This window comes from Lithobates pipiens, unplaced genomic scaffold (genome assembly GCF_037356315.1).
Source record: "Lithobates pipiens isolate NorthernLeopardFrog02 unplaced genomic scaffold, aLitPip1_a1.2 Scaffold_3, whole genome shotgun sequence".
Lineage (NCBI taxonomy): Eukaryota > Metazoa > Chordata > Amphibia > Anura > Ranidae > Lithobates > Lithobates pipiens.
The window spans coordinates 39,636,570-39,649,534 of record NW_027507790.1 but is presented as its reverse complement, the minus strand read 5'-3'; the positions used below and the strand labels follow the sequence as shown (position 1 = coordinate 39,649,534).

At 45.5% G+C, this 12,965-nt stretch overlaps 1 protein-coding gene across 6 annotated transcripts in view; it reads left to right on the top strand.

The window, feature by feature from the left end:
* The first annotated feature begins 149 nt into the window (after positions 1-149).
* PATZ1 (POZ/BTB and AT hook containing zinc finger 1) overlaps positions 150-12,965 on the top strand; it is a 44,001-nt gene continuing 31,185 nt past the window's right edge. The window contains exons 1-2 of one of the 6 annotated variants that reach the window (XM_077461495.1): positions 150-341; positions 2,642-3,825. In XM_077461495.1, the coding sequence (XP_077317621.1) occupies positions 2,654-3,825 (1,172 nt within the window). In that variant the 5' untranslated portion in view covers positions 150-341; positions 2,642-2,653. Of the gene's footprint in view, positions 356-2,641; positions 3,826-12,965 lie in introns of all 6 variants that reach the window. The other 5 variants (XM_077461489.1, XM_077461490.1, XM_077461491.1 and 2 more) reach the window with 5 other exon arrangements.

Here is a 12,965-nt window from a genome sequence, read left to right as displayed (position 1 = left end):
ATTCCGGGAGGGGGGGGAGTGTATGGAGGGGGGGTCGGCATGTGCGGGGTCTCCCAGTCTGCTTACAGGGGCGGGGGGAGTGCTCACAGGGAGGGGGGACCGGGGGGCGGACACAGATTCTCAGCCCGGGGGGGCATCAGACACAAAGAGGCTGCGGAGGATCCGGTCAGAGCGGCCCCACATTCTGGAGTGGGGGGGTCTCGGAGTCCGGTGGGGGGTTTAATTTTCGGGGGGGTGGAGAGGCTGAGCACAGGACGGACACGGCACCGACAGCCCGCCCGCACCACCGGGACTCCGGAAGAGCGCGAACCCGCGAGAGGCGGAGGGGAGGAGCCAGGCGGGTACGCGCACCCAGGTGACATCACCCTGAACCCCTAATGTGCAGTAGGGATCCCCCTTGTTATTCCCCCATCCAGCACTGCTGTCGGCCTTTTATGCTGCGGCCGCAATGGACCCTCCCATTATCCTCTGGGCTCCCCTCCCCTCACATTCATTCCTAAACACACACATTACCACTAGGCTGCTCTGTGTGTGTGTGTGTGGGGTCACCACCACCTCCACCTCACTACAACTCTACTCCACTCAGCCTGGTATATTCATGCTTACAGAAAATACCTAGGGAGCCCTAGGTGCACACTTATTGCATTGTTCCTAGTATGGGAGGGGGGGCAGAATTTATATTTATTTATATATATTTATACATATGTAGCTCGGGAAGTTTGAAATCACCAGGTTCTGTGTACAGAATATATCTAAGGTACCTACCGTAAAATTACTACAATATGGGCAGCCAGGGACAGGACATACAGGGAACATTGTGGTCCCAACTGGACCAGACCCCCCCCCCCCGACCTCATAGCCCCACTAAAATCACTATAACGTGGGCAGCTAGTGGCAGGACAAACGGAGACCATCCTGGTCCTGCTCCGACACTCTGTCCCCACTAAAATCACCACAATATGGCCAACCAACAAGACAAACAGGGACCCCCCGGCCCCATATCCCCACTAAAATGACTACAATATGACCAACCAATGACAAGACAAACAGGGACCCCTGTCCCTCCAGCCCCATATCCCCACTAAAATGACTACAATATGGCCAACCAATGACAAGACAAACAGGGACCCCTGTCCCTCTGGCCCCATATCCCCACCAAAATGACTACAATATGGCCAACCAATGACAAGACAGAGACCCTCTTGTGCCCCTAGGCTCCATAGCCTCACTAAAATGACTATAACATGGGCAGTTAGTGACAGGACAAACAGGGACCCTCCTGTCCCCCTGGGCCCCATAGCACCACTAAAACTATTACAATATGGGCAGCTAGCAACAGGACTTACAGGGACCCTCCTGGTCCTAAGTGAACTCCCCTGTGCTCCCAGGCCCCTTAGTTCCACTATAATGATTACAATATGGGCAGCCAGTGACAGGACAAACTGGGAACCCCTGTGCCCCCAGGCCCCATAGCCCCATTAAAATTACTATAAGAGCAGCTAGTGATAGGTCAAACAGGGACCCTCTTGGTCCTACTCGGACACCCCTGTGCCCTCAGGCCCCTTAGCCCCACTAAAATTATTGTAACATGGTCAGCTAGCAACAGGACAAACAGGGACCATCCTGTCATCCCTGGCCCCATAGCTCCACTAAAATTACTACAATATGGGCAGCCAGCAACAGGACAAACAGGGACCCTCCTGGTCCCAAGCGGACTCCCCTGTGCCCCCAGACCCCATAACCCCACTAAAATGGCTACAATACGGGCAGCCAGCTACAGGACAAATAGGGACCCTCCCGGTTCCCCCCCCCCCCCCCCCCCCCCGAGTGCCATTATTGTTGCTATGGGGGTAGACATGCCACTATAAAAGCATATACCAATAGGGATTAGTTAAAATAAAAAAAAAAATCAATGTCTGAACTATTGTTAGATTTAATAATATTTCTTGGACCAAGTTGGCCTTCGTTTTGGACCGTAGGGACAAGAAAAATCAAAGGAGAAGGATGCAATATCTTTCTCAAAGAAACAAAATTCTAGTGGTTGGTTTAACTTTTCAGTTTGGGGCTGGTAAGAATAGGTGCTTGAGCAAAGGCAGCCAGATGGGGTTGTACACATGCTGTGGCAAAAATGTCCCTGTTCTGTAGTACTGCCACTGAACCCGGCTTATTCAAGAGAATAGGGCTGCACGGCAACCATAAGCCAAACATTAGGCCTGTGGTTGCGGTCCACTATTTACATTCAAAAATCCTCTTAAAAAAAGAGGCATTGTGGAGGTGACGGTGCCATCCCCTGAATGCCTGTCGGCTGCACCTGCACTGCTCTCTGAAAAGCTATTCACTTTGGATTGTGCAGATTTGTCAGAGCCCTTATTCTGATAGTGGTTATTCATTAAGGAAAAATGGTACTTAGTGTAACGTGCTTGTGCTTCCCAAACTCAAACACAGAATTCGAAACATTGCCATGGCAATCAAACTCAGGGTTGTCATATGAAATTTGCAAAGACTATAGTGAATGCTCTGATTAACTATTTTTCTGAATTTTAATTTGAACATTTGAAGGTGTATGGCCAGATACACTTGCAATATACATGCTTATATGCAAAGTTGTTGATGTGATGTTGGTGTCTGCTGCCTTCTGTAGGTCTAGCATTGCATGCCCCAGAGTCGTCATCCCACCAGCATGGAGCGTTTGGCAGAGGGATGCGGACCATCGTACTACACCTATCAAGTTAGCCAGCACAGCTCAGATGTTCTCCATCAACTCAACCAGCAACGCAAGAGTGGAGGCCGCTTCTGTGATGTGGTTCTCCGGGTTGGTGAAGACAGCTTTCCAGCCCATCGTGCGGTTTTGGCTGCCTGCAGTCAGTATTTTGAGTCAGTCCTTGGAGAAGCAGAAGGTCCAACTCCACGTGAGCTTGAGATGCACACCATCAGCTCCAAGGTTTTCGGGGACATTTTAGACTTTGCCTACACAGCTCGCATCATTATTAGACTGGAAAGTTTCCCAGAGTTAATGACAGCTGCTAAGTTCTTGCTGATGCGCTCAGTGATTGACATATGCCAGGAGGTGATCAAGCAATCTAATGTACAGATTTTGGTGCCTCCTACAAGGCCAGAACTCATGCTTTTTCGATCAGGGGCTTCTGATCTTGGCTTTCCATTGGACATGACAAATGGTTCTGTGATGAGCGGGTCAGGCATTGCAGGGTCAATAGGTGATGAGGAGGAGGACTCTGTACGGCCAGGACCAGCTGTGCCAAGTCAGGCTTCTCTTATAGCACTTGGAGGATCATCTCAAATTTTGCCCTCGCAATACCAGATGGGAATGCATGGACTTGGAAGTAAACGTGGCCGTGGAAGGCCAAGAAAGCCAAGTGTATTAGACTCTGTTCTTTTCGGTGCTGTTGGTGGCTTACGTGATGGAGCAGTACTTCCTTGTGGGCTCTGTGATAAAGTCTTCACAGATCCTTTGCGACTCCGCCAGCATGAAGCACAGCATGGAGTCACAAGTCTACAGTTGGGATACGCTGAGCTTCAAACACCTCGAATAGGGGAGAATGGGTTATCACAAGACGAACAAACAACCCCTCGAAAGAGGAATCGAGCAAGGAAACAGGTGGCTTGTGATTTGTGTGGAAAGATCTTCCGGGATGTGTACCACCTGAACAGGCACAAGCTATCTCACTCTGGAGAGAAACCGTATTCTTGTCCTGTATGTGGACTGAGGTTTAAGAGAAAAGACCGAATGTCTTACCATGTCCGCTCACATGACGGTTCAGTAGGAAAGCCCTATATTTGCCAAAGCTGTGGAAAGGGATTTTCTAGGTGAGTAAGAGAACATATGAGCAAATACTTTCTGTTTGTGCAAGTTTTTTTGGTATGAATTAAAACAGAACTGAAAGGAAAACTTTACTTTTCATTTTGCATAGAGTAAGAGAGGGTTATAACCGGTCCGGGTTTCTTTTGCCATCTGTGACCCGTGAGATTTCCCTTCACTTTATGTCCATAGCCACAAGGAGTGAGAGGAAATATCTCCAACGTGAAGGAAATTCCCGGTAGTCACCAGAACTAGTTGTCCCCATTGGAAACATTATTCCTCAATCCGTGATCTGATGACCACTCAGAATTGGAGATTTTCTTTCACTTTCAGTGATAACTGTTAATTGTTGAAGGGACATGTTGGAAAAATTTCCATCGGCCAGTGGTTGCACCCAATCAGCTGCAGCTGCTGATCAGTGTCATCTGGGGGGAGGGGGGGCATATATTCCTTGATGTGGATGAGAAACCTGTTTATTGTGACAGTGATTGGCTAGCTTGAAGTGATTGTGTTTTATTTTTTTTAAATAACAAGCATGTCATACTTACCTCCACTGTGCAGCTTGTTTTGCAGAGAGTGGCTCCGATCGTCCTCTTCTGGGGTCCCTCGGCGGTTCTCGTGGCTCCTTCTCACATCAGAAAACCCCCTAGGAGAAGCGTTTTCCCAGGGGGGGTTACCTTACGAGCACGCTCCCAAGTCCAGCATTTGCATCCATAGACATGAATGCCAGACTCGGCCCCGGTGCCCGCGTCATTGGATTTGATTGACAGCAGCGGGAGCCAATGGCTGTGCTGCTATCAATCTATCCAATCAAGAACCGGGGGCCCTGTGCAGAGAGGGAGACACAAAACACAAAATCAGGTCTGTTACTATATTTGTAGCTGGGCAGCACTCAGATGTTAACATAAATATACCTTAAGACTACATTCACACTTTTGCAACTTTTGTCATGCAACTTTGGACATCAAAGTTGCATGAGAAGTCACAGCCCATTCTTTTCAATGGCACCTGTTCAAATCGATGTAACTTAACCACTTAGCCCTAGAAGGATTTACCCCCAGAGCATTTTTTGCAATTCGGCACTGCGTCGCTTAAGCTGACAATTGCGCGGTCGTGCAATGCTGTACCCAAACAAAATTGACGTCCTTTTTTTCCCACAAACCGAGATTTCTTTTGGAGCTATTTGACCAACTCTGCGGTTTTTTATTTTTTGCGCTATAAATAAAAAAAAAAACTAACATTATTTACTTTTTGCTATAATAAATATCCCCCAAAATATATAAATATCTAATTTCTTTTGCAGGTTAGGCTGATATATATTCTACATATTTTTGGTAAAAAAATCGCAATAAGTGTATATTGGTTGGTTTGCGCAAAAGTTATAGCATCTACAAAATAGGGGACAGATTTATGGCATTTTCATTATAATTTTTTTTTTTTTTTACTAGTAATGGCGGCGATCTGTGATTTTTATTGTGACTACGACATTGCAGCAGACAAATCGGACACTTTTGACACTATTTCGGGACCACTGACATTTATACAACGATCAGAGCTAAAAATAGCCACTGATTACTGTATAAATGTCACTGGCAGGGAAGGGGTTAAACACTAGGGGGCAATCAAGGGGTAAAGTGTGTTCCCTGGATGTGTTCTAACTGTAGGGGCAATGAGCTCACTACAACATGACAGAGATCACTGCTCCCGATGACAGGGAGCAGTAGATCCCTATCATGTCACTAGGCAGAACAGCAAAATGCCTTGTTTACATAGGCATCTCTCCCCATCCTGCCTCTCCTCACCGCAATCGTGGGCCAGGGGCGAACATCGAGTTTGCAGGACCGGCAGTCACGCTCCCACGGCACGCACGTGCCTGCTTGACGAGAATTTTAAAGGGACGTATAGGTATCCCCTTTTGCTTGCCCGTGCCATTCTGCCGACGTAAATTGAAGCGACTTTGAAAAGGTGGCCGCACTACTTTGCTGCAACTTTTGATGCTCCTTTGATCCAGAGGGTGTAAAGTTGGATCAAAGTTGCACTCAAACTCGTGCTCCACTAAAGGACTAAACCAAGAAGTACTTTTGGGCTAAGGTCAGAAAGGAGCTTTCATGTTTTTCATCATCACTGTAATCCTGTGACACGAAGAAGATCTAAGCTGTGAGGATTTTTTAGCTGTAACACTGATGTAGTGTAATGATCTCAAACTCAGCAAAGTTTTTTATGCGTGACTTTAAATAGTAAAAGATGCTGTCATGAGAAGTTCCACCTAAAATAGATTTATCTTATCTGGAGGACTGTAGGCACACAATCACTGCCATTGTCACAGGAACCAGTCCATAGATGTACCCTAACCTCTGACATGGTGATAAGTGCTTAGTGTTACCTTTTATTGTTTTTGAATTTTCTATATTTGCCTATGAAGTCTCCATTGTAGTTCATAATACCATACATCATAGCTTACACCCTCCTGGTGGATTCTCTTTAGGAATATATGAAAGGCTCAGCTTGTCATAGAGGGAGATCTTCCCACTGGAACTTGAATAACTGTAGCAGCCTGGGTGGAGTCGTTCTTTAAACCCAAATCTAGCCAGTTTATTTTAGCTTCAAATAGACTGAAGAAATGTTAGTACATCTGGCATGTTTTTATTGCTGTTTGCCACCTAATTGGACAGATTTCCCCTCAGGTTTTTTTCTCTGTACAGGAAATGAGAGGAAAGCGATCATTGGAACAGGAATGCTAAAATAAAAGTATATATATATATATATATATATATATTTTATCACTACTTCAAATTGTTTTTTTACTTGGACCAGGTATTAAAACCAGGTCTGAAATACAAAATATCCTCTGTTCAGTGTAATTTAGGTGTATATGTGTTTAAATGGCTATAAAGCAAGCTCCTGCAAGTGCGGAAAGATTAGTACCCTAACAGGTTTATACTGCTGTTGGAGGCTCTAATAGAGATATTTTAGTTTACTTCCCACTTTACTAGACAGGAATTGATGGAAGCTAAGCAACAGGGACACGCACCAATAAAAAGTTGGCAAGGGGTTCCAAACGTTCCTGGCTCTCTACTTAGAATTTTTTTTATTCCTGTGTTGCTATTTTAGATTTACTTTCACTTCCTGTTTGGTAAAAAATTACAGTGACAGTAAAGCTTGCCATACATGGCTCAGTTTATTATGTATAGCCAGGGGGCTGAGCAAAAAAAAAAAAACGATACCCCCATCCACACATTTAAGGTGGATACAGGATTCCTTCTTGCTCTGTCATTGTATACAGGTCTCTCCTGCCATCAGAATACACTGAGCAGTGTTGCAGCCGATTGGCTGCAGCTCTGATTGAAGCTAAATTTTGCAACAAGTTGGTTCATGAGAAGTCGATCGTTATATTGGCTTCTTATGAATGGGAATGGCCATAGATGGATTCAAATTTGTTCGGTCCGCCGAATTTCGATCCATCTATGGCCGTTTCAGTTCATGAGAAGTCACTCTAACGATCAACTCATTAACCAGCTTGTTGCAAAATTTTGTGTTGATCAGAGCTGCAGCCAATTGGCTGCAACACTGATCAGTGTGTTCTGATGGTGGGGGAGTGTCACTGTCAGAATACAATAACACAGCGGGAAGGATTCCTTCTCATGAATGGGAATGGCCATAGATAGGAAATTTGGCCAGTCTATACTGAGCCGGGCAAATTTCAATCCATCTATGGCCAGCTTTAACACAGATGCCTCCCATTCTGTCTCCTTGACTGATCCTTTGCTGAGTCGGACAGGAAGTGGAAATGGAAAGAAGGAAAGGAAGTGGATGCCAATATGTGGCATCCATGCCTGTTGTGAATTTTCTTCAATTTTTTGATATAGGAGAAAGTGTACCCATGTAATATGGGTGGTTGGATGTAAGCGGACGTACATCTGCTCATGTCCACCCACATCTGGTCAGCTTAGCAAAAGACTAGATATAAACTTTCTCTGCTAGGTCAGACTAAACTGAATGGATCCCAATGTGGGTGGGTATACAGTAGGTGGGCGCACATCCACACCTGGCTAACTATAGAGATTCGTTTTTGATCCATTGAATCACTGTGTGAAAGGGGCTTAACATCAGGGTAATCTCTCGACTAAAGAGAGAGGGGTAAAAACCTGACAGGAGTTCTAATCCTTTCCCAGACACAAACTTTTGAAGTAAAATGTTATTACATACCCAACTCAATATTTAATCTGACTATAAGGCAGCGGATAACATGGACAGTACATCATCAGAGTGCTTTAGGAGTTTAAAATAAATCTCTTTAGCCGCAAACAAAGAAGCGTGATTACATGCAGTGTTTGATTGGCCTTTACATTAATGGGGAATTTGTATTTTAGATCAATCATTGTTTTATACACTTTGCAGGTGTCAGTTCTTTATCTTGTGATCCTACTTTTTCTGACATTTGTTTCTAAAGTATGTCACCAGCACGGCTGTTTACATAGAGATGCTGTCAGCTTCCACCCCCCCCCCCCCTCTCTTTTTCTATACTCATGGGACGCCATCTCACAATGTCTGCATCAAGACCCCCCCCCCCCTCACACACACACCATCGCCCCCTCCTCAATTGAGGACTCTAGTCAGTGATTGGACAGAACAATATAGGGAGGGGTACCAGAAGAACTACAAGGCCAGACTCTCCACCCCCACTAGGGAAATGTTCAGTTTTCCCTCCCCCCTGCAAAGGGAAGGGGACAGCGAAAGCTGGAGGAGGTTGTTGTGAAAGGGAAGGGGCTGCAGCCATCATTGAACATGTGTGGGTGTATGAGGCTACAGCAGCTGGGAAATAGGCTCACTCTCACAGATCTCATCAGGGATGAATAGATCAGCCTGTATATATACTGAGCTGTATAAGACCCGCTTCACACCTATGCATTTTTAGTGCTTTTTGCATTTTGCAGATTTGCACTACTGAATGTGTTCCATAGGAAACAATTTTAAATGGACTGTAGTGCAAATCTGCAAAATGCAAAAAGCACTAAAAATGCGAACCAGTCCTTTAGACTGCAAGGAACACTTTTTTTTAACAATGGCTTTTATATTGAGTTATATGTACAGTGAAGAAGTGCTGTAATATACTTTCTGTTATAAACTACATATCAATGTGCCTCTTTCAGACTGCTTTCTATAACTTTCCATATGCAGTGGTGGGAAGAAAATAGTGAACATATGGACTTTTGGGATTTCATAATGAATGTGATCAGATTCTTTACACCAGGGGTGCCCAACCAGTGGCCCGGGGGCCACATGTGGCCTGCGGAGCCCTCTGATGTGGCCCCCGAACTCCTGCTCTGGGATGGCTGGTTGGCAAGCCCAGATTACGGGTTCCCGACCCAGCATCCCAGAGCATTAGTGTTGTGAATGAAGCCAGGGGTAGAGGAAGCAAACATATAAGACGATGCTTCCTGTATAGCGTCACCTCCTGAAACAGGCGGAGTGATACCAAATGCACTCTGCCTGGAAAAACAACAGCTGAAGAGACCCGAATTGAAGACTGTTATTAAAGGTATGTTTAATACTATAATCTCAGGGTATATAGGCATATCTGTTCTGCAGTGGTTACCGAACTGCTTTAAAACTAATCCACAGGTGCACTGCACCTGTGGGTTACCTGCACTGAGCCATAGACCTCTGTTATTACCTACGGGTTTGGTGCACTTTCAGAAAGTGCACAGCGCCTGCAGGAAGTAATAGAATTCTATGTAAAAAGTGCAGCTAACCCACAGGAAAGCCGGTGGTGCACTGCTCTGGGTAAACCACAGCACATCAGTGTGAAAGCAGCCCTAGGCCCCTTTCACATGATCGGTCCAACCCAATCAGACCCTCCATTCACCTCTATGGAGCGATAAATGTAAAAAGACTTGTGTCTGAAGGGGATCTATCCCTTACCATCTGGGCGGATCGGAGGGCCCATAGAGTAGTAGAGTAGAGTGGGCTGTGTCCGTGTCTGCTCTGCATATGCGGAGTGTACACCGACCTGTCATCTGCCCACTCTGCTCAGTTTACCGATGTAAATAAATACTCAGGGGAATTCATAAATATTCTTTAGAATTCTGTTGGGGCATGGCACCAAAAGTGTTGGTGCTTGTACCTCACTCATGTACCTGAGCAAGAGAATACCTGATGTCACATGCCTGAAGAAGAGGTCCTTCATGGCAATCTGCTATAACCATGTGATGGCTTAATAAAGCTTTGGACTTGTTCTGGAGATTCTTGGTGTGTTGGTGATATTCTTTTGCTCTGATTAGACACAATTCCAGCTGGTGATCACTTCAGCACCCACTTATAAGCACATCCATTTCCACAGGAACGTGTGCGTTGGAAATAGTGTGTTGGAATCACTTGTGTACCTGTCACATACCATGTTTGTGTCTGCACCTTCCACACTGCACACTCACTCCTGCCTTCCCTTCTCTGCCACTGCACCTGTCACTTTGACAGGCACATGGCCAGGAGGTTTTGTACTGGCGTGGCCAAAGCCTGACGAGGAACTGAGAGACTAGTTCAGGGATATGCAATTAGCGGATCTCCAGCTGCTGCAAAACTACAAGTCCCATCATGCCTCTGCCTCTGGGTGTCATGCTTGTGGCTGTCACAGTCTTGCTATGCCTCATGGGACTTGTAGTTCTGCAACAGCTGGAGGTCCACTAATTGCATATCCCTGTACTAGTTCTTCATCAGGTCCACTTCACTTTTTTTTTTTTTTTTTTTTTTCAAATATTTTATTTCAACCACAAAAGGTGAGTCCAGGTCATTGCAGTTACCATATGTACTCAAAAATATTACAGATACATTGCAGTGATAGAGCAGCGGTCCAGATGTTAAGTCAGAACATATATAGTACTCTCAATGTACATTCAGAAAAACGAATACCCGTGATATAACCATCCGGGGTCGCCTTTTCCATCTTCCATTTTCTAAGTAGTATGATAAAAATCAGTAGAGAAGGATTAGTTGGGAATAAGCGTGGGAAAAAGAAGAGGGGGGGGGGGAGAGAGGAGGGCACCCTGGTTGAACAATAAATATTTTGTTATCGGGTATCCAATCATAGCGTCTTCTCTCAATAATCATGAGTTAAGGAGGGTCATACACTCTTCAGAGAGGATAAACATATTCCATAACCGCTTCACTTTTGATTGACAGAGCACAGGAGTGGGCAGGTCCCTAGTTGCTATTCAGTCCAATAGTGGCTTTGGAGTTTGTCCACTGCCGTGCAATGTCAATCAATAGTAAAGTGGACTAGTCTGTTTCCCTTCAGGCTCCACCCACCCAGTGACAAGTCATTGCATTACCATCACCTGTATGCTGTTCACATTTAGCCCTCATTCACATTGGAGCAACTTGTCATGCGATTTGACAGGTCACACCCTATTGCCGGCAATCGTACTGTTCAAAACAGTGTGATGCTGACTTTGCGGTGCTGCAACTCAATTTGAAAAAGTAGTTCTTGCACTGCCTTTAGCAAATTTGAGTGCGACTTGCATAGACATCTATCCCGCGCAGATGTCTTCCAAGTTGCACTTAAAGTCGCACTGACATGCAGCTTTGAAATCAATGTGAACGAGGGCTTAAATTTCTGTCAGGAATTCTCATAACCAACAGTTAAATAGGGGGATACATCACTGTGCAAGAAGCTGTCACATACTGTATATAACAGTTTCCCAGTATAGGCACTGCCTGGCCTGAGTACTGGTGTGCCAATGTATGCCAACTTGGGGTTGGTCTTTGACATTCATGTTTTTTTTCATCCTTCTGCAATGCATACACAACATTTTAGAGTAAGTTGGCTTCCATAGCCATACAAAATACAGCAGCAGGAAAAGGAGGTCATAGGCATACATAGATATCGTTACATAGTAATCCCTATTAAAAGCCTTTTAATTTCTTATAAGTACAAATAGGTTAACTTCATAAAAGGTAGGGATCTCCTGGCCCTAAACACTCAGATATTAAACTAGGGTCTCAGGAAGTGTTGCCACGCTGAATTGAAGAAAATGCTCCAGGATGAAGCAAGAGTGTTAATGAGGAATATAGCTAAAGGCTAAGTGGGTAGGGGAACATAGGAAAGCAAAAAAAAAAAAATTAGGCTGCGGTCTATGGTGAGGGAAGTCCGCAGATTAGCAGGGGCCTGCAGTTTAAGTTAATGGAAAAGCACCTCTATGGAGGAGGTGATGTTTGAGAAACCAGGGTAGATATGTATGTATTATAGCCCTGCAAGCTGTGGCAGCCACTTAGGCCTGATTCACACCTATGCATTTTTAGTGCTTTTTGCATTTTGCAGATTTGTACTACAGTCCATTTACCATGGGGGGTTATTTACTAAAGGTAAATCCACTTTGCACTGCAAGTGTACTTGAAAGTGCACTGAAATTGCACTTAGAAGTAAAGTCGCTGTAGATCTGAGGGGGATATACAAGGAAAATAAAAAACAGCATTTTAGCTTGCACATGATTGGATAATAAAATCAGCAGAGCCTCCACTCATTTCAGATCTACCCCTTAGATTTAGAGCGACTGCACATTCAGTGCAAAGTGGATTTACCTTTTCGTAAATAACCCCTATGGTTTCCTATGGAACACGTTCTGAAGTGCAAATCTGCAAAATGCAAAAAGCACTAAAAATGTATGGGTGTGAATCAGGCCTCATACAGGGCACAGGGACCCCCCTTAATCCATGCAACCGGCCCCTAACCTACATGCAAGGCACCAGATGCATAGATTTCAATGTTTTTTTCTTTAAGCACATGATTAGAGCCTGAGGCTCTAATTGGCTTCAAAAAGGGTGGGCCTGGGCCGCAGAGCCTTGCTCCCCGAGCCCACACAGTTGTGAGACATTAGCGAATTAATATTCGCTAATGTCTTCCTGTTTCTCCCCCTGGCCAATCAGGAAGCGAGTCAGGAGACCCGATTGGCCTCAAGTCCTAAGTCCTGATTGGCAGGGAGTGGAGAGGAGATGCAGGGGGGGAGCCGCGACCTGGATGGGTTAAGTTTGGGGCTGGTGGGCGCGCGTAGCAGCGATAGATGGAGAAACAGGGGGGAAGTTGCGATCGATCGAGCGCCGGGGTTGGCTGGCTGGGGGGGGGGGGGGGTGGCTGGGTTGGGGCTGCAGGCCGTCC